The 19,668-nt window shown below is 43.6% G+C and overlaps 1 protein-coding gene across 1 annotated transcript in view; it reads right to left on the reverse strand.

Moving 5' to 3' along the window:
* Positions 1-1,214: 1,214 nt before the first annotated feature.
* The window catches only part of ATRN (attractin), a 158,242-nt gene continuing 139,788 nt past the window's right edge, over positions 1,215-19,668 (reverse strand). The window contains exons 28-29 of the mRNA XM_074865423.1: positions 7,845-7,959; positions 1,215-6,752 (exon numbers count right to left, since the gene is read on the reverse strand). Of these exons, the coding sequence (XP_074721524.1) occupies positions 6,628-6,752; positions 7,845-7,959 (240 nt within the window). The 3' untranslated portion in view covers positions 1,215-6,627. The remainder of the gene's footprint in view (positions 6,753-7,844; positions 7,960-19,668) is intronic.

Consider the following 19,668-nt stretch of genomic DNA (forward strand, 5'->3'; position numbering starts at 1 on the left):
CAACACAAGAAGAAAACATCAGAGCAGGAATGAAATACGGCCCCATACCTCTATGTTTTATCTTGCTGTCCAAAACGAGCTTCAACCAGCTTTAAAACCACTACCCCCTGCCCACTTCATTTCAAGTCTGGACACACCACGCTGTGCTTTCAGACGGGTGTGCTCCGCTCAGCTTGGCAGCAATTTCTGAGCGCCGGGTTTTGGCATCCAAGTTTAATGCCATGGGATGAAGTAGCACAACAGTCTTAGGAGATGGCGGTGACTGAAACCTTCATGGCTCATAAATGTCAGGTTCAACTCTGCTTCATCTCAGCAGTGCTTAATTTCAAAGCTGAAGAGAGACATAAAAATAAATGGAGAACAACGGATTGCGTCTCGGCAGGAATGTGTGTCTGGATGCCGGGTGTGCTGCACGGGAGCTTCCGAGGGGTAGGAGAGAAGAGGTCACCTCCGGCTTTGCTCTCCTGGCTTTCATGGGCATCTGAAACACCAGCTGGCACCAACATTTGATAACATTGCAAAATTGTTAGCAACACTCTTCGGATGATGGTTTCCAGGGATGTCAGATTTTTTTCTCTTCTGGTTCAAGGGAAGGAGCAGTTTAGCGGAAAAATTAGCAGTGAAAGTAAGAAAGGGAAGAGGCTGAGATTTTCTATTTGTTGGGCTTATTTAAAACCCAAATGCAGAAGTCCTGAGCTTTGGGACAGCAACAGTCACTGAACCAGACAAGGGCCAGTTGTATCATGACAGCAAGGACTCATGACCCCAGCGCTGAGGAGGCTGGAGCAAATAAATCCCCTCTCCAGCCCCGACCACCCTGGACAACCCGCATGGAGCATGAGCCCCTTCTTCTCTCCAATGAAGACTTCGACACCTCTTTGGGATGCTCCTCCCTTCCACCACCCTTCGGAGACAGCCCTTGGGAAGGTGAGGGCCAAGAGCTTCCCTAAGGCACCTTAGGGAAGATGTAGGTGAGGGTGGTGAGTCTGGGGGACGGCAAGGCTGGGTGCAGACACAGCACCTACCCCCATGCTTTGGTGGAGGACACGACCCCTTTTTCCTCCTCTCAAAGGGCAGACACAAACACCTCGAGATCCACCATCACCGTGGTAGAAACCCACCCTCACCCCAGCCAGGAGTCTGAAAAACATCTTGAGTTACTTCCTCCCCCCTTTTTAAGAAAGGGGGGAAAAAAGAAGAAAAAGCAGGGGAAATTTTTTTTAACCAGATCATCTACTTTTTATTTCAGAGGAAAGATTTGCATTATTTATTTATATACATGTACTTCACATTTGTATTTAAAATGCACAGACCTCCCAATAATTTTCTCGTTCCTGCTTTAAATTAGCTGTTATTTTACAATACAAAAAAATTATACCAAAAACTGCAGTCCTAAATGTGTGTATGTATAACACCCACAGTCCCCAGCAATGAAATAGTTTACAATACTTGCTCATATTTACATATGAATGCAATAAATGCTAAATTATACATATTAACAAACTAAGCTCAAGTCTGAACACAGATAAGAAACGTAAATAATTACAGAACAAAGAAAAAAAAATCCAGAATACAATTAATTCAAGGATCTTAGTGTAAAGAACATTTATTGTGCACAAATTTCAGAGTAATATAAAACTCTATTTTTATTTTCTTTTTGCCTTTTTTTTTAAAAAAAAATAATGGACTGACATATGTTACACTCCACAATTATTTTTTTTTTTTTTCCTTCTTTCTTCTGGTGAGGTTTGTGGAATCAATGATAAATGTAGAGGAAATGTCTAAAGAACTATAGTACCTGGAAGACGCACAAAAATAGCCCATGTGTAGTGTTAGAACAAATTAATAAACTGAACAAAACCTGCCCTGATGCAGAAGCAGAAAAAAAACAGTGTATACACATTGTGGTAGTATTCCTAGCATGGGAAACTAACCTAATTTAAGCAGCTATCAACAGAAAGAGTGTGAATTTGTCTAAAATTGCCAACAACACGTCCCAAAACAAGAAACACACACCTACCCCTCCCTTCCCTTCGCTCCCGTGTCCCCGCACGCTCGCGCGTCTTCCAGCGGCCCCTTCCCGTTTCAAACATGCACAACTCCCTCTCCCGACCTGCTCCCGGCTCAGGAAGCTCCAAAAACCCAACCCCCTCCCTCCCCTTCCCCTGCGGGATTCCCAAATGAAGATTAAAAATGAAATGGGAAAAGAACGAGACACCCGCAGCTTACTGTGAGGTGGATGGATGAGGTTAAGAGTCGCTCCTGGCACGTCGGGTCCGTTCTTTCTCGCAAGCTCAGTGCCGGCAAACCCCAGTTTGCAGGGAAAAGGGTTTTACTGGTTCAGAGACGCAGCTGATGCTCTGTCCCTAACTCAGGGGTTTTGTGGAAAAGAAAAAGCAGCCGCTAACACGGGGAGCAGTTAAGGATGGAAAGGATGGAGAATCAGCCTCATCTTTGCGGCACTGGACTTTGAGCAGGTTGCAGGAAAAGCCTGAAGTTTTATTTCAGGCTCTGGAGTGAGGGTATTTCATCAAAAGCTCATTTCAGCTTATTTAGGGCCAAGCAAGCTGAGCTGCCATTTTAAAACCATACTATAAACCCAGTGACTATGTATTTTGGTAAATGTTTACTGCAGAGAAAATGATGTTTCTGAGCAATATTTAGTATACGAACTATCCCTAAGGAAGCGTGTACTGCCAAGAGGGGCTGTCACGCTTTTATGGTACCATACCATCAAATTTTGGTACATTATACGCTATGACTTTATGCTAATCACAGACATTACCCAATCGTGTATAGCTTTCTTTTGGCAATTTCAATACAGTGCATTTTAAGCCCAGGGAGAGTGGCAATAACTCAAAAGTTGTGTCCCATAAATCTTCTTGTATCCAACATCTTGACCCACACTGTGGCAAGGTCTCCCATCACTCATGCTACAACAGTCCAGAGAAAATCCTGGGCTAAAAAGAATGGAAAACAGTGAACCAAAAAATGTATGTTATTTGGAGATCCAATGGCACTGTTGCTTTCTAGAACAAAAGGGCTCCAACATTCTGGATTTTTTATTAAATTTTTTTAAAGGCTAGTCTCAAAGAATAAAAATGTTTTGAGGGTTGAGACCTTGAATGCTGAATTTCAGCCACTTATAAACGCTTGAAAATACTGATTCTGAATGGAAATCGCTGGCACAATCTTAATGGTAGAGGCTTAAACTGCTGACTTAATCCTCCAAGTAATGACTACTTTAAGTACATTTATTACTTGTCTTCAAGCGTTGCTTTTTTCCCCCTTTCAAATGGAAGAGCTGTATTTTATTTCGCTTATACATTTAAGTGAAATGCATTTGAATACATAAAAGTCAAGTTATGCCTCCCTGCTTTATACTGCAAGATATCACGAATATAATTTGATGTTTCTTTAAAGCTCTGGAAAGTTTTCTAATACTCATCATATGAAGAAGTTATTAAGACAAAACTCATACATCATTTAAAATGCATCAAAAATACATTCAATATTTTTCTGGTTTATATACACTTTAAATCTCTCAATGTTCTGCACGCTACTGTATAGTTTATGTACAAGTGCAAAATCAGTGTGTTATTTTTCATTTATTTACAGATTCTCCCATGAAATAAGGTCACTCTTTCCCCCCCCCTTACCTCCGAAAGAAATAAATCCACAAATCCTTCACTTTTGATATTGGCCTGGTGATAAACCACCAGCAATTCTTCCCCCCCATCCATTCCCACCTGCGTCTCTATTTTACCTTTAAGTTGGGATGAAACTGTTTGCAGCAGAGATATGTATGAGAGTTCTCTTTTTCCCTCATCAGTATGGAGATAAGATGCAGAGCAGAGCTACATCCTAAAGGAGCTGTTTTGTTTTATTTATATAAATAAGTCTCGTTGCTCTATTTACATTTTTTGGTTCTGCTAAACCTCAAAGTTTGATCATTTTTGCTCGTCTTCCCAAGATCTGACACCTGACTTTGTGGCTATAATTCTGGGCACACTCCACCACAAGCTTTTGAGACCGGACAACCCAGCTTGCCGGGGGGGGAAACAAACACATGTACACCTTTTTGTTAATGCAAAAATATATCACCCCTCCAGGTCTATTGTTCAGAAAGCTGTTTCTATTCAGGAAAATCGAAGCAACAACTTCAAGCACCTGCTGAAGTGCTGACCTGAATACAGAGACTTAAGCACATGAGCTTTCTTAATTTGGGTTGGCAGTTCTCCTCCCAAAGAAAGTGTTGGAGAAGCAAGAAGACGACATCTCTGAACGTGAGGATGGGCATCACGACTGAAAGCATGTAAAGTAATAACAGGGGAGGGATTTTAGTCCAGTACTATTTCTCTAGCTCAGGTTAGCCCTATACACATAGGAAGTTAGAAAATATTTTCAGGAGATGAATCTGTCTGAGGTAATCTGTGCATCAGTTAAAACTTAAATTGCCTAAACTCCTTCATTCTAAAAGACAAAGCTCACCCCCTTCCCTCCCATAATTTCTTTTCCCCAGAGGGCATTTAAACTTCTAGTGAAGAAGCAGATGCATTATATATATATATATGCGCACACACACACACACACATATATATATTTAAAATGCATTTTTTCCACAATATTTTTTCTGCAGTCCTGTTGTATTTGTTAAATGACACAGTAAATCAGAATTATAATCCACCACGGTCTTTAAGCCAGCAGGCCATCCCCCATCACTGCTGTTCAGACATGCACAGCAATTCCCATCTTTATTGTGATGCCGCTGTGCTCCAAAGAGCTGCTTCAAAATACATGGTTAAAAAAACCAACCAAACAAAAATGCGTGGCTAATATGTGATCGATCACCAAAACATGCACATAAAAAGATGCAGTTACTTGGGTTTCATTTTAGAAAGAGTGCTACCTGGCCAGAAGATTCAAGAGCGCTTTCCTTCATTCCCCTTGATTTGTTACTCCTCCATTTCATAACTACTAGATGTCCTCATCAGAAACCAGCAACTCAGCGACCTGAATGAAACTGCACTGACTGTGATTAAGCAACAATTACACGCCTTGTTTGGCACCTTCACGTAACATCTTCCTACCAGCTTCAACATCACAACTTTGCGTGGCCCCCGGCACCGTGCCACATTCCAGAATCAAGGGAGATATCGGGCACCAGCATGCAGAGACTGGTAGGTTAAGTCCAACCTTGAGCCTCAAAACATAATCCCAACTAGTCAGAGTCCTTCAGATGGTCTGATAAATCCCCCAAAAGCCAAGCCTTCTCTTTGCTGCTTGCAAGTCCCTTCCTTTCACGAACAAGCCACCTTATTCAACATCTAAGACATCAACCCCAATGGGAAACAGCAGTAACTGACCACGTAGAACTCAAACCTGTTGCCAAACGAAGCTGCTCTGCTTGCTTTTTATTTGAAGTTCTTTTTTACTTCATCCTCAAACAATCTGGCACCTGAAGTGTTGCTTTTTACACCCTGCAAGGAGATGGAGCAAATCTTACTTCTGAGGAGCGATGCCTCTGAGCCCCAGCACAGCTCAGCTCTCATCCAGAACAACGGCAGGAGAGAAGGGGGAGGGAAAGAGGCCAAACAGGTGGAGAAAATCAGAAAAAATATAATGTATCTGACCTGGAACACAAACTGCTTCTATTAAAAGCGCTGGTGAAACCAGGAGTTTTCTTATGAGATACTGAAACTCTACCTTCCCTCCAGATATTTCCATCTGGTTGAGTAGTTTGTTGGTCAGGAAAATGCCATTTTCCCCTGACTGCATGTGATATATTACAGAGAACACAGATTGCCTTGGGTGACTATATATATGTGTGTATACATATATATCAAAGGAAAATAATTATGTTAAAAAGAAATGTGTGTAGCAGTCTCCTCACTCCCTAGATCTGTTCAAGTCTAGGCACTTGTGTGTGGTGTACTCCAAGCAGGTTAAGACTATGTAAACACTGAGTCCTTCAAAAGCAACGTTCAGCTTCTCCAGGTATCGCGTGTGGTCTGAGCAACACACGACACCGACCTTTAAACCAGCCCAGCTTTTGCATTCCTGATGTTCTGGACCACGATGACTACAAAAACGCTGTATCTGGAAGAGAGTTCCACTTAAATAATGAGGGAATAAATTTATAATATTAAATGAAAACAAGGGATGAAGATGCTTTGAAGATTAATAGTAGTGTTTATGTGTTGAGAGCTGACACCTGTAAACACTGCATCTTTTTCTTTTTGTACAGTTTGATAAATACATGAACTACAAAGCACTTTCCATGTATAAACCTGAGTGTCATTCATATTGGACTACTGTTCTATTTACAGGGACCATGAATGGCGGCGATCGGATGTTACTGGACCTGCAATAAAATTATTTTACTTTAAACTTGAAGAAAACAAAGGAGCAATCTGAAGCCACGTGTCAGTAAAACTTAAGTGGAGCAGTTGTCAAATAAAGCCAACTATCACGTAGATGAGAGAAAAAGTTGGGTTCAAGGAAGTTGTGTTTTTCTGAGTGCTTCTAGTCTCTTGTGACACAACTCGGGAAATCTTTCTCCTCCTCCTCCTAGGTATTACTTTTCCGTTTTGTTTAAAACCCTATACAGTTTCTGATGTCCATGCATCAAATACAGGTTCCTGGCTGTGCAGGGGGCTGCTGTTTCCGATTTCGTATTGCACCCGATTTCTCTTTGTAGGCAATTGGCATCTGTTGTGAAATGTCCACCAGCGCACTGGCCACTGCAAGACCTGAGGCAACAAAATGAAATAGTCATGGAAAGAAACCGTCACAGAAACAAATCCTTCCGCCACAGCAGAGAAAAACCCTCCAAGCCACAAAATGAATATAATTTTTGGAGTTCTTCTTAAAAAAAGCAAACTAGAAAAAAACATTTTGGCTTAAGAGATTAAACTCTAGCTGCTGTTCTGAAATAAGCTTTTAAATACTGCATGTTTTATTGAAAGCAACTGCAGTAGAAAAAAGCTGGAAATAAGTGTGGGTATTAATGGACGTGAAACCTGTAATATTGAAGGGAGGTGTTTTTCTCTGCACCAGTAGATGTGCCGGAGTTAATCCTCAAAACACATGTGCATGCATGTTTCACGGCACTTCCTGGACATCCATCATCTCTGCAACCTCCTCCCAGCAAATCCACAAACAAACCACCATTGGCCATCTGGGATTTAGTTCAACGCAGCTCACGACCAAACCACCCCATCTCAAACCTGGCTAATACTCTTTTATTAATCCTCTGCCTCACTCCATGCTCACTGGGCACTGGAGAAACCCCAGTTAGATCTAACTGCCCAGGACATTCTGTCTCGGTGCCTTGATGTCAGGTTTAAGTGCAAAGGAGCTGAAAACAAGGAAACCTTAAGCTGGATGGAGAAAAATTCTTTGTCCAGAGCTGCTAAGAGAAGGGCACGGATGCTTTGAAAGGACTTGATGTCTCTCTACAAATAGAGCTGGGAATGAAGGGGACTACTGCATTCATCCAACCTAGATGCTTCTGGGATATGCTGGGAGACAAGTTACCTTCATAAGTAACTACTGCAAACCTGTCTGTACTGAATCCCCCTTTTTCCCCAGCCACGAATTAAAGCGTAATCCAAATATCAAGTGTTCATCCATCAACTGACCCGAGAAATTGAATCAACCCTCAGGTCGGAAGCTAGCAGGGCCCAAGCTAGCTAGCTTAAAATAACCCGAGCACATCCTCAGCTGCAGTGGGGGTACAGCAGTTACTACGGGATCAGGTCTGAAACTGTAAGGTGACTCTGTAAGGCTGCGGAAGGAGCACAGAGTTCACACCAGCAAGTAGAGACAACGATATTCCTCACCTGACTGTCCTGGTGGTGGTATACCCCCAAGTCCTCGAGGCAACCTCACGAATACAGAGAGAACGGCTGCTTTGTTCCCAAAGCAGGGCTCCAGCGCTATGGGCTTTGGTACAGTCTGCAGCGAGGGAAGGAAGAAGAGAAAACAAATGTTATACAGTGTGTTACACCCTCCCTCTTCCCCCAGCGTCATCTTTTTCAGATCGTACAAGCTTCAGGGCATGAACCATGTTTCTGTGCTTGGCAAATTTCCAGCACGTAGCTAAACCCAACGTTAGTAACAGTCAAAACCCTAGCCATTGCAAAACACCACATTTACTTAATAAAAATCTAGCTATTAAAAAGTCAAGCACTGCACAAGGCTTGTATTTCTCCCTAAATTCAATAACAAAGGAGCCGCTTATGCTAAACAACAGGATTGAGGATTTTTTTTTCCTTCAAAGCCATCAATAGTGTATCGCAAATATCAGCACGTCTGACCACTGCGGTTCGGCGGTTCAACTTCTATCTCCAGAGTTTAATTCCACATAACACCTTCACTGTATGCACTAACACAGTGAAGAACATTTACCCCCAAACCACTATTTCAATGGTGTTTGCTTTAAGCTGTGCTCCCCCACTTTTGTCTTTCATTTCTGTTCTTTCCCAGGGGGTCATGTTAATTTTCCAGTGGCCTTCTAGACCACTCTGAACTATGTTCTTAGGTAGCTGCTTGCTCTGGGAGCTGGAAGTGCTTTAGAAAGTCTACTGGATTGTACTGCCCCCTTTTTAAACTGAAAAGCAGAGGTTTCAGCAGAGCAGAGGACCAGGTTTGTGATCCTGGCTCTGCAGCTGGCTTCAGTGACCTGTTGTATCCTAAGATGAACTACTCTTAACATGTTTTACTGAAGCCTGTTTACTTTGAATATGAATATTCCACACTTACGTTACAAACATGGACATGAAACAAACTTCTCAGATCAAATGTGAATTGATAACTATGAAGATATGGGGGACAGCCAGCTTTCTCCCACCCTAGAGGAGCAGGGGACTGGATCCCTTGCTGACCCTCAGTGTCTTTGAACATCACCCTTCCACTGTACACTTGTAAAGATTTTATCTGAACGATCAACAGCTAATTTGAATATGTCATTAGAAAGACAAAATGTAACAGCACAGCCCAGAAACTAAAATACGTTCTTACCTGAGCCAGGCCCCAATGCCACACACAATTACACGTGACCAGCGTTATTGTGGGATGGCACAACAGTAAGATGAAGATGTAAGTCTACGTCTATGAGTACCTGCTTTTGTTCTGCACAAGCCAAAAAGGCTGAGAAACACTATTTTACCTGATAGGCTCAGTGCTTTCTGATTTCTTTTGTATGGACAAATTCTACCCTGGTATTAATGAAATAATTATTTCTTTTTCCATTAGGCATAAAATTGTACTACTGTACTTATATGTTCAACAGAAACTCAATACAATGTAAGACACTGAAAAAAACGAACAGGAGTCAAACAATGCTATTAAATTACTGCTGCTCAATAAAAAAGGAAAAAGAGATGACAGCAAGCAAAATGAAACTTAAAACTGTTTTCATATCTCATATTTACTGTAATGATTGCAACAACAATTTGTTAGTCTGTGCAAGGTAGATAAATACATATTCTACAGGCTCTAACGATGTAAGCTGCCGTCTGCCTAGTTTACGACTGCAGATTTCTCCATCTTCTCCCCACCCCCAATAAAGGGATCAAACTCAAAATAATGCTTTTCCCACAAAGCAACCAAGCATACCCTGGTGCTATATCCCACAGGCGACTCAATTACCAGAGGTAATGGGGAGAGCACAGAGAAGGCAAGTGCAGAAATACAGCCCACAGACTTCTGCTGCATGAGTGGGAGCATGCACCGAGCACAAAGTTTATTTTCTTTTGGAGAGAGCCAAGTACCTTCCTTATTCCACTGTTAATAAAACAATCCTGCTGATTCCCAGAGGTTGGAGCACAGTGCTTGGGTGTTAAGTGTGAGCACCCACACTCATCCTCAGCATTAAGCAGAGCAACAAAGACCAAGAAGAGAAGTACTGGGGGCAAGAGAAGGGTGAAGGAGCAACTGAACAAGCCAAGAAGATACAATCTTTTTAATACCTTTTTAATGGATGGGGTTTTAACTCCTACTGGATTAATGACCACAAAAACGATCAGGGGGCTGGAGCACCTCCCCTGTGAGGACAGGCTGAGAGTTGGGGGATTCAGCTGGAGAAGAGAAGGCTCCGGGGAGACCTTAGAGCGGCCTCCCAGGACTGAAAGGGGCTACAGGAAAGGGGGGAGGGACTCTTGATCAGGGGCGAGGGGTAACGGTTTTAAACTGGAAGAGGGGAGATTTAGATGAGATGTAAGGAAGAAATTGTTCCCCGTGAGAGTGGTGAGGCCCTGGGACAGGTTGCCCAGAGAAGCTGTGGCTGCCCCCTCCCTGGAAGGGTTCAAGGCCAGGTTGGACTGGGCTTTGGGCAACCTGGGCTAGTGGAAGGTGTCCCTGCCCATGGCAGGGGGGTGGGACTGGATGATCTTTAAAGGCCCCTTCCAACCCAAAACATTCTGATTCTAATCAAAATGATTCTGCAACTCTGTTCCTTCCCCAACACAAATTTTTCAGTGCAGCTCTACTCCAACATGCTTTGTAATGCCATGGGGATGCACAGCAGCACGCTCATCATCCTCCAGTCAATACACAGGAACAGGAGGTTGGAAAATACTTCTCCCAGTCACAAAATCCAGCACTTCACTAAGGCAGGTGACTGCACATAGAAGTGCAACGCTCTGCTTTCAAAGTAGTTACACTTCCAGCCTGTGCCATCACCTCTGTGAGACCTTTCCAGAGGCTCCCTGCTCCTGGATCTCACCGCTCTGACACCAGAAACTTTCTTCTAACCTTGATTCTTTCCCACCTAAATTTATTCATCCGTATGACGTTCTTCTGTGCCTTGACCCTCTCGCTGGGCTTCACCCTACTGTATATCTTCACCTTCATTTGGCTCATCAGAACGAGCACCGCTCTGAATTTCTTCTCTGAATGCAAACACTCCCTTCTCCAGCTCTCCCAACAGTCTGCTGCTCTGGACCATGGGTGACCTGAGAGGTGTTGCAGGTTTTGACAGGGACTCCGTAATGGTATCAAAACCACCCTGATTCTCCTGCACATCATAAAACAGTAAGGAATAGAAGGAATTCATTACACAGCTTTCAGTCACAGAGCTGAAGGGACTTTGAGGGTAATTTAGCTCATCTCGCAGCCCCAAGCAGGACCCTTTCTCCTCCTCTGCCCTTTCCAACTAATGAACTCTGAGCATGCAGCAGAAATTCTCATTACGAGTCCCTGTAGGCACAGTCTTTCCCTTTCCATAGGATTTTTATTTCATTCTTCAAGGTCACACATCTTCCTCCTCTCTGCTCTCCCGATCCCACTGTGAACCATGAGCAGCTCCTACACGGGTGTCACTAGTGCTGAAAGAGGCCAAGCAGGCAGCCAACGCTGTCCCCCAGTGAGTGACAGGAGACCCCAGCCATGCCAATACCTAAAATTCAGTGTTATTTCATGGGGATGAGTCTGACCCTCATACTGCAGTGAATTTTTAATCTATCTGATGTACCATGGATAGCTGAGGGCAGAGGACATACCTCTGAGCTTCCTTCCTTCCCTTGTCAACCTGCTCAGAAAAGCCGAGTGTTAGTAAAAAATTCTTAATATTTCATCATATGTGGAACTTTTGTTGCTGTTAACCATGCAAAGCAAGGAAGTATACTTTCTATAATGATGCATCTAAAATGTGTCAGGCAGTTGCAAACGCATTTGGAAGGAATTAAGCACAAGACCATCTTGCTGCAGCTAATCTCGATCTTAAATCTAAAAGGGAAAAAAAAATGGTCTATTGTCCATCAAAACCAGCCATTTTCCCCGAGACAAGCTACAGTTAATAACAGCAAAAACCAGCATAAAGAATCAAGTCCAGCAAATTTATTTTTGACAGCACCAGTTCAGGCACCTGCTTTTTGAACTGTGACTCATACTGCATCTCATCTCCGAGCGTGCGCTCGCCAGGCCGAGAGACAAAGCGCAGCCTGATGAAATGACTCACGCGACGAGTGATGGGAATGTTGAATTTGATGCGAGCAAGAGGTCAGCCGGGAGTGAAGGGCATCCTGTGCCCTCCGTGAGATACAGAACAACCTGGCGGTGGAGCTCAGGGACCATATTCTGCAGACAGGGAGGAAAACACGTGGGTAATGGAACTAGCAACTTAACGGCAATCTTGATTGGGGATCTCGCTCACCGCTGGCCTCGCTGTGAGCCTGCTTGTGTTTTGCCATGACTTATGTAGGTGCTACCACGATGCAAAGCAGCTAAGGAGAAGCTGGTTGGCTTCATCAAGTTGAATTTTTGTGGGGAGAGGTAAGAGCAGCTTACGTCTCCTTTCCTTCCCCACCTCTGCAGCATGTCTGCCTCCTGCGTGGTTTCCAAACACTCTTGTTGCAGATCCAAGCTGCTTTTCTGCAAGAAGGTTCGGAGTGGACTTGGGAATCGGAGATCAGGTCATTCTAAATGCTTGTTCTTCAGTCTGACAGGTGGCTTTTAATGGCCCACTTAACAAAAACCATAAAATACGTAGACCTCCAAACTTTGTAACACCTTTCATCAGATGGTTAAAACCAGCCTCTGCCAGAGACTTTCATTTAGAGTGTTTTGATAAACCCATTGTTGAATTATAGAAGCAATTCCTTTTTATTGAAGGCTTAATGGCACAATAAAGTAGACATTATTCAAATCTATGCAAATAAGGTGCATCCCTCAGACACTTGGCATATGACGACTGCTTTGAGCGGTGCCTGAACAGCAGAGTCCCACACTGGGAGGGGGGCATAGAGGGGAGAGCAGAGCCCAGCTGCTGGAGTGTGTGGATGAAGAGCACAGTCAGTGGGATAAGAGGAACTCATCTTTGGTGGTGGGTCACAGAACCACAGAATCATCTCGGTTGGAAAAGACCTTGAAGACCCTCCAGTCGAACCATTAACCTCACCCTGACCATTCTCAACTCCACCAGATCCCTCAGCGCTGGCTCAACCCGATTCTTCAACCCCTCCAGGGATGGGGACTCCCCCCCTGCCCTGGGCAGCCCATTCCAACGCCCAACAACCCCTTCTGCAAAGAAATCCTTCCTAAGAGCCAGTCTGACCCTGCCCTGGCGCAGCTTGAGGCCATTCCCTCTTGTCCTGCCGCTGGTTCCTTGGCTCAAGAGACTCATCCCCCCTCTCTGCACCCTCCTTTCAGGCAGTTGCAGAGGGCCATGAGGTCTCCCCTCAGCCTCCTCTTCTCCAGACTAAACCCCCCCAGTTCCCCCAGCCGCTCCCCATCAGACCTGTGCTCCAGACCCTGCACCAGCTCCGTTGCCCTTCTCTGGACACGCTCGAGTCATTCAATGGCCTTTTTGGAGTGAGGGGCCCAAAACTGAACCCACTCATCGAGGGGCGGCCTCACCAGTGCCGAGTCCAGGGGTAAGATCCCTTCCCTGTCCCTGCTGGCCATGCTAGTGCTTATACAAGCCAGGATGCCATTGGCCTTCTTGCCCACTTGGGCACACTGCTGGCTCCTGTTCAGCCAGCTGGCAATCAACCCCCCCAGGTCCCTCTCTGACTGGCAGCTCTCCAGCCACTCCTCCCCAAGCCTGTAGCGTTGCTGGGGGTTGTTGTGGCCCAAGGGCAGCACCCGGCTTTTGGCCTTAGTGAAACTCCCCCAGTTGGCCTCAGCCCATCGCTCCAGTCTGGCCAGGTCTCTCTGCAGAGCCTCCCTACCCTCGAGCAGATCAACACTCCCACCCAACTTGGTGTTGTCTGCAAACTTAGTGAGGGTGCACTCGATCCCCTCGTCTAGATCATCAATAAAGATGTTAAACAGGAGTGGCCCCAAAACTGAGCCCTGAGTTGCCATCCACCAGCCCATCACGGAGGAGCTGTGCCCTTGACAGAACACAGAGCATGCTTGTGCCCAGCCAACGGGCACAGCAGCAGTCAGAAACATGTCGCCAGAAGACCATCTCCCTTCTGGTTGCAACCAGGATGGAGGTCAGCCAAGGGGATGCTGTAGTGCCTGGGATGTGTCTGTCTGTAGCACAGATAACTGCAGCCAGACTACTTCCCTAAAGCTATTTCTTGTCCTCAAAGAAATATTGTGAGTGTGCTGGAGCGATGCTTTTGCACAGCCGATAGCCCGAACCTTTCTCCTGTGAGGGATTTTGACTGTTCCTCCACACCAGCAAATGGATGAATGGATATGGGAGGGGAAAAAAACCCAACAACTAGGAATCAGGATAGAGCAAATGTCAAACAAAGACCAACGAACCAGCAGAGACCAACAAACCAGCCTGGTGCACAGATTCAAACACGCTTTACTGGGCGACGTGCGCCGTCAGAAGGTGCACTGCAGCATTTGGCTTCTAACTGGGAAGCCCTATCATGTGTTTTGTGCTAGGCAGCACTTGGAAACAGCGCCAACCCTTTTTTTTGGATGAAAATATAAAGTTAATGATATTTTACTAAGTGATGACACAACCCCATTGTTCCTGGAGGCAGTGAAATCTGTCCACAGATGACTTTATTGGGCAAAACCAGCTCTAAAAAGCCAAGCGTTCCAGTTGTTTATGAGTTTTGATATGTACTTAATATGCATAAAGCTTAAACAATTATAGAAGTTAAAAGCAGTAAGAGACCTATTAGGTCATCTAATTAGTCTGCCTTCTCCAGCAGGATTTTCTACACAAACAGGGCATTTTCCAGGCCTTTGTCTGGGCTATTTCTAGGTGACCCAGGTGTGGAGTGCACCACCAGTTCCCTCAGGAGACAATTTCACAGCCAAATGCTTTCCGCAATCAAGTTGAATTGCGTGATGTTCCACCCAAACATTTCTTTTTTATTTCATCTCATTATTTCTATTTACGCTGCTTATATTCAACAAATTCGAAAGGTTAATAATGTGTCACATAAAACTAATGGCTAGAACAATAAATATTCTGTGTAATTTAAAAAACATAGCATCAATTTTATTTAGGTTCTGTAATACATTGCCAGCATATTGCTTTTCAAAATGTATTAAAAAAAAATACTGTAGAGAATTTTTTTTCCTTAACAAGAAAACATATTTCTGTGGTTTGATCAAATAACTCTTACATGGTTTTCAATTTCCAGTAAGGAAATTAAAATAAAGGAAAAATCTTATGGTGGGGAAAGAGAAGAGGAACATTACTGAAACAGTTCAACTTTATTATTTGATTCCACTTCTTCAGATGATTTCACTCTGTAGGAAAAGGGTCAAATTCCATTTGCAAGTTTTTAAATTGTGCCATTAAAAGCTGAGTGAACATTTGTAAAATAAGTTACAAGCAATTTTGTATAAAAAATAGAGTATTAAGTTTTAAAAATCATATTCTCAGGGTAATATGTATGTCCTCCAAGATAGAGATGAATGAACTTCAGCAATAATTTGCAGTAAATGAGTCTAGATTAAAAATGTACATTTACCTTGTCTGTGATATCTACCTTGGAAGTGGCATGGGGCTGGGGAATGAATTGCTCACAAACTCAGCCCCAACATTGGGTTCCTGCATGTGAGGAACTCAATAAAAATCACATTCAAGCTTTTAGATGAATGCTAACAGTCTGAAATTGAAAACACAGACCCGAGCATCCTGAGTTACCAATAACTGGGAGCATATATGCAAACCAGCCTCTCAGGGCACCGAGTTTGCTCCCACCGCATTTAACAACTGCTTTCTATTTTAAAGTGCACATTGTCAATCCAGCAAAACACAGACACAAGCTCGCGGTGAAGGAAAGGATTTTGCTAGGCAAGTTTGTGTTTCAAAAGCAGTCACCCTGAAATGACAAAATCTCCTGTCACGGCTTTGAGCACTGCCACTCACTAAGCCAACGCTTGCCCTTCTTTTTCAATTCCCTGCTGATGCCCTGGGGAGGGGATGGGACGGACGAGGCCATGGGTATCAAATCTAGGCAGAATATATACGGCCAATGGTGGGCATTTGTTTTGATTTTGTACGGATGAAGAGGCAGGACTTTTCTGGGTTTTTTTGACCATTTGGCTGGTTTTTGCACATGAAAAAGTATAAGGAAAAAACCCCAATGAAATAGGACAGTTGGATGAAGACTGCAAACACAAGACACGCAAAACAACTACTTGGTGTAAAGGAATACTAATAGTTCCCGGATAATGTTTTTGAGAAGCTGCTGGTGTTGTTAGTACTTCAATCAGAAGAGACACTTGTTTGCACTAGGGGAGATAAAAAAAAGCTTAGAAAAACCCTCTCCTGTGGGAAGCTTCATGCTCCTTGCTCTCCCTCCAGCAAATTCCTCCGTATCAGCTAAAATCAGGGTCCATCCTGCTGAAAAATTTACAGTCTTCAAATTTAAAACTAGTTAAATCTCAATTATCAGCCAAATATTCCCTAAATACAAGGCAGGCTTAAGAGATGTCTCTCTTGATCTCATGATAGCTCCCCTTCCAAATATTTATATTCTGTATTATATTTTGGAAGTGGCAAAAGTTCCGCCCCAAGTCCTTAATTTTGCAACAGAAATCAAAACAAGATACCCAGCACTAGCTAACTGGAAATAATTCATTAGGTGAAGGTTTTATCAGGTATTTTTGTTGTTGCTCTCGCAGAAGGGATCACAGCCAGACTATAGGCAATTCTAGTGCAGCTAATCCGTTTTACACACCTCGCCTGCCCAGATAACGCTCCCTTCTTACCACTGGCAACTCCATCTAGCACAGCGCTCCTTCAAAGGGGATCCTACGCTTTTCCATGCATTAGAAAGTGGGCCAGCGTAAGCAGAATTAACTCCAAATATAAAGTACAAGCCGGGATGTCGCTTCTTGTTGTATGTCCCTCGTCAAACTGATGCAACGGGAAGGCTCCTGCCATCCGCTCGCACACACGGACCGAGTCTAATGAGTGGAAGTTCTTTTGCTAAAGACAAGGAGACAGCTACACACTGACATGCTTTGAACGCCTTAGCATTAATGCAAGGAAACGCTCCTAGAAGCAGCAAACACTAGAAACCCCAGAAATAATATATTAGAAATTAAATTGCATTTCAAAAGCCAGAGCTAAAAAGCCCGAGCGGTCTGCCTCAGACAGATCAGGCGAAATAAAACCAGTTTTTCTGGCCTCGAAGGCTGCATGTGAACCATCTCCAGCAAACGCCACATCAGATTAAGATCATTCAGTTTGTGTTTTCCTCCCTCAATTTCATCTCCTTCCTCCAACCATTATCCTTTTGAGGATAATGAATGACTGTCCCTTTCAGCTTATTTACACCACCTCTGAAAAACCCTAATCTGCTCTGTCCCCCTCCAATGCATCTCGATAGCCTGGTCATTTCTATTTAAGACTGCTTTTATATATCACAGCTCAAGCCTGCCATCCTTCCAAACCTGCCTGCTTACACAAGGACCCCCAGTCTCAGCTCGGTGGCACGGACAAGTGCGAGACTTCGTGCTTGCTGAGCTTACGCTAACCCAGCTCATTTTAAGTGAAGTGGATTGGGAAGGGTCACAGAAGCTGGTTCATCAGCAAATTTGATGGACTGATAATGGGTCAATAACATGTAAACTAAAGGGGAAATTAATCACCAAGAGTGACAACCAGCACAGGTTAACGGCCCTAAAATTGATCAGTTCCTTGGCCCTGAACTTCTGTCACCGCACAAAACAGCCCAACACAGCAGGGCTCAGAGCTACATGTAAAAATTAAGATGAAGTCGCCCTGTAGAAGCACTGGAGCTGGACGATGCTTCATTTCAAATCACTCCTCACCACAGTGGTACCCGTGCAGCTTCCCCAAATCCATCGCCCATCGTACAGGACTTCCAACTTCTCACTTCTCTACTCATTACTGATAGTTGCAGCTTCATTGCAATGTAAAAGGAATTTCACAAGGGCACCACTCAGATGCGAAATACAAGTAGCCTGAAAATATAAATCTGTGGTATCCCTTGCCCGCTCCTAAATCAGCCCACCACTTCATCTCTGTACTTCTTGAACAGATGGGACCTTCTGGCAGTCTTTAAACCACTCAACAGCACTTTCTTCCATAACAAAGCAAACTAATTACTAGAGTGAGATGTTATTTTCCATCAATTTTTCTGCTATTTTTAAGGAATCAGCCAGCTTGGTGAGCTGATGTCTGATTAAGGATTTGCAGTGAAGCTATTTTGCCCTCAGAAGCCTAACACAGCAGAATTAAATGCACGTTGGCATGAAGGTACAGAACATGCTAAATGAACTTCACAAGGATTTTGCTCACCAAATACTTCTCTCATTCCATTTAGGCAACTATAGATGTGGACAGCCTGTCAATCACAATGCAGAGATAATCACCTCTTAGCACTGGCTTTGCACGTTGAATCCCTGAACACAGCCCAGCAAAGGCTGCTCTACGGATCAGCCCTACTAGGCAAATGCTCCATTTTACGAGAGTGTTTTTTCAAATCCTCTAAAAGCTTCCAAGACAGTTTTTTTCCAACTTAAGGATAATTTTTTCTAATGCAACAATTTTCTTGTTGATCCTGTAGGTGATTTGCTCAAGCTAAGCATTTGCTTACTATGCTGTGTATGTGTTTTTCCCAAGAATCTACTAGCGTTAACTTCGTGCCTTTACCAACTCCAATGTACCTGGAAATCAATGTCAAAATCATAAACTTTGCAAATTCTTTCAGGAAAGCTTCTTCTAAAAATGGCTGCAGAGGACTATAGGACTGAGATTAATTAGATAACAAGACCTAAAAGCCTGAGTTACAGTAATACCAGTTCAGACACTTGGATGAGTCCCAGACACTCAGCGATGTTAAATACTCTTAGAAAAGAATTGTGATACGCAGCACCTTCAAATGCACGAAAAGCTGCAGAGAAAAGCCAATGGATTTTGTAATAACTGAGAAAATTTAGTGGTAGATTTGTGATCCAGTGGGTATTTGTTGAGTGGGAAATAAACCAAAGCAGCTAGTTACGTGTTGCCTAGCTGCAGACTGTAATATGAATAGTTTCCCTGCAGGTAAATCACTTTCTATTACTTCTAAGTACCCCAGGAAAAATACTAATTGAAAACATGGTTCTAATACTGTCCAGCTGGAAAACATTAGCTTAGGATGGAACTAGCTTGACACTGGCTGCCAATTGGCTATGCACAATGGAAAAGGAAATTAATCTCTTGCAGACAAGATGTCCCATTTTCCACTTCTCCTTTGTAACCCTCAAATAAACTCGTTATTAACCAAAGGCTTTGATTCACACGGGGAAAGAAAAACATCAATGCATTTATGATAACACAAGTCTGGATTTCTTGCATTAAAATGAAGGCTCTCAAATTTTGTCCCAGTGAATGGCAGAGCAACTGGAGAATGGTTTACGGTCCAACAGCATAGCAACATTTCACTCTCTTCTTCGCTAATAATTAAAGAACAGACAAAAAACAAAGAAAAATGCAGTTCTACAATTCATCCCAGCCCATCTTCCTGCAGCTCCCTCCTGCTAAGAGCTTTTTTTCCCATGCAGGTGCAAAAGGGATGAGGTGAAAAACCGAAGTTGACCCCATAGGTATTGAGACTGCTTTTTCACTTCTCCTCCAATTCATTTATATGCAGCTTCCAACAGGCCAGACTATCTCAGAAGGGTCATTCCCTGAGTTGCTCACAACCCACAAGCTTCCTGAGCCTCGCCTCTCCCTCTCCCTCTCCCTCTCCCCTCGATTTCAACTTTGCTGAAACACTCCAGACT

The sequence above is a fragment of the Strix uralensis genome, chromosome 4, assembly GCF_047716275.1.
Source record: "Strix uralensis isolate ZFMK-TIS-50842 chromosome 4, bStrUra1, whole genome shotgun sequence".
In the NCBI taxonomy this organism is placed as follows: Eukaryota; Metazoa; Chordata; class Aves; order Strigiformes; family Strigidae; genus Strix; species Strix uralensis.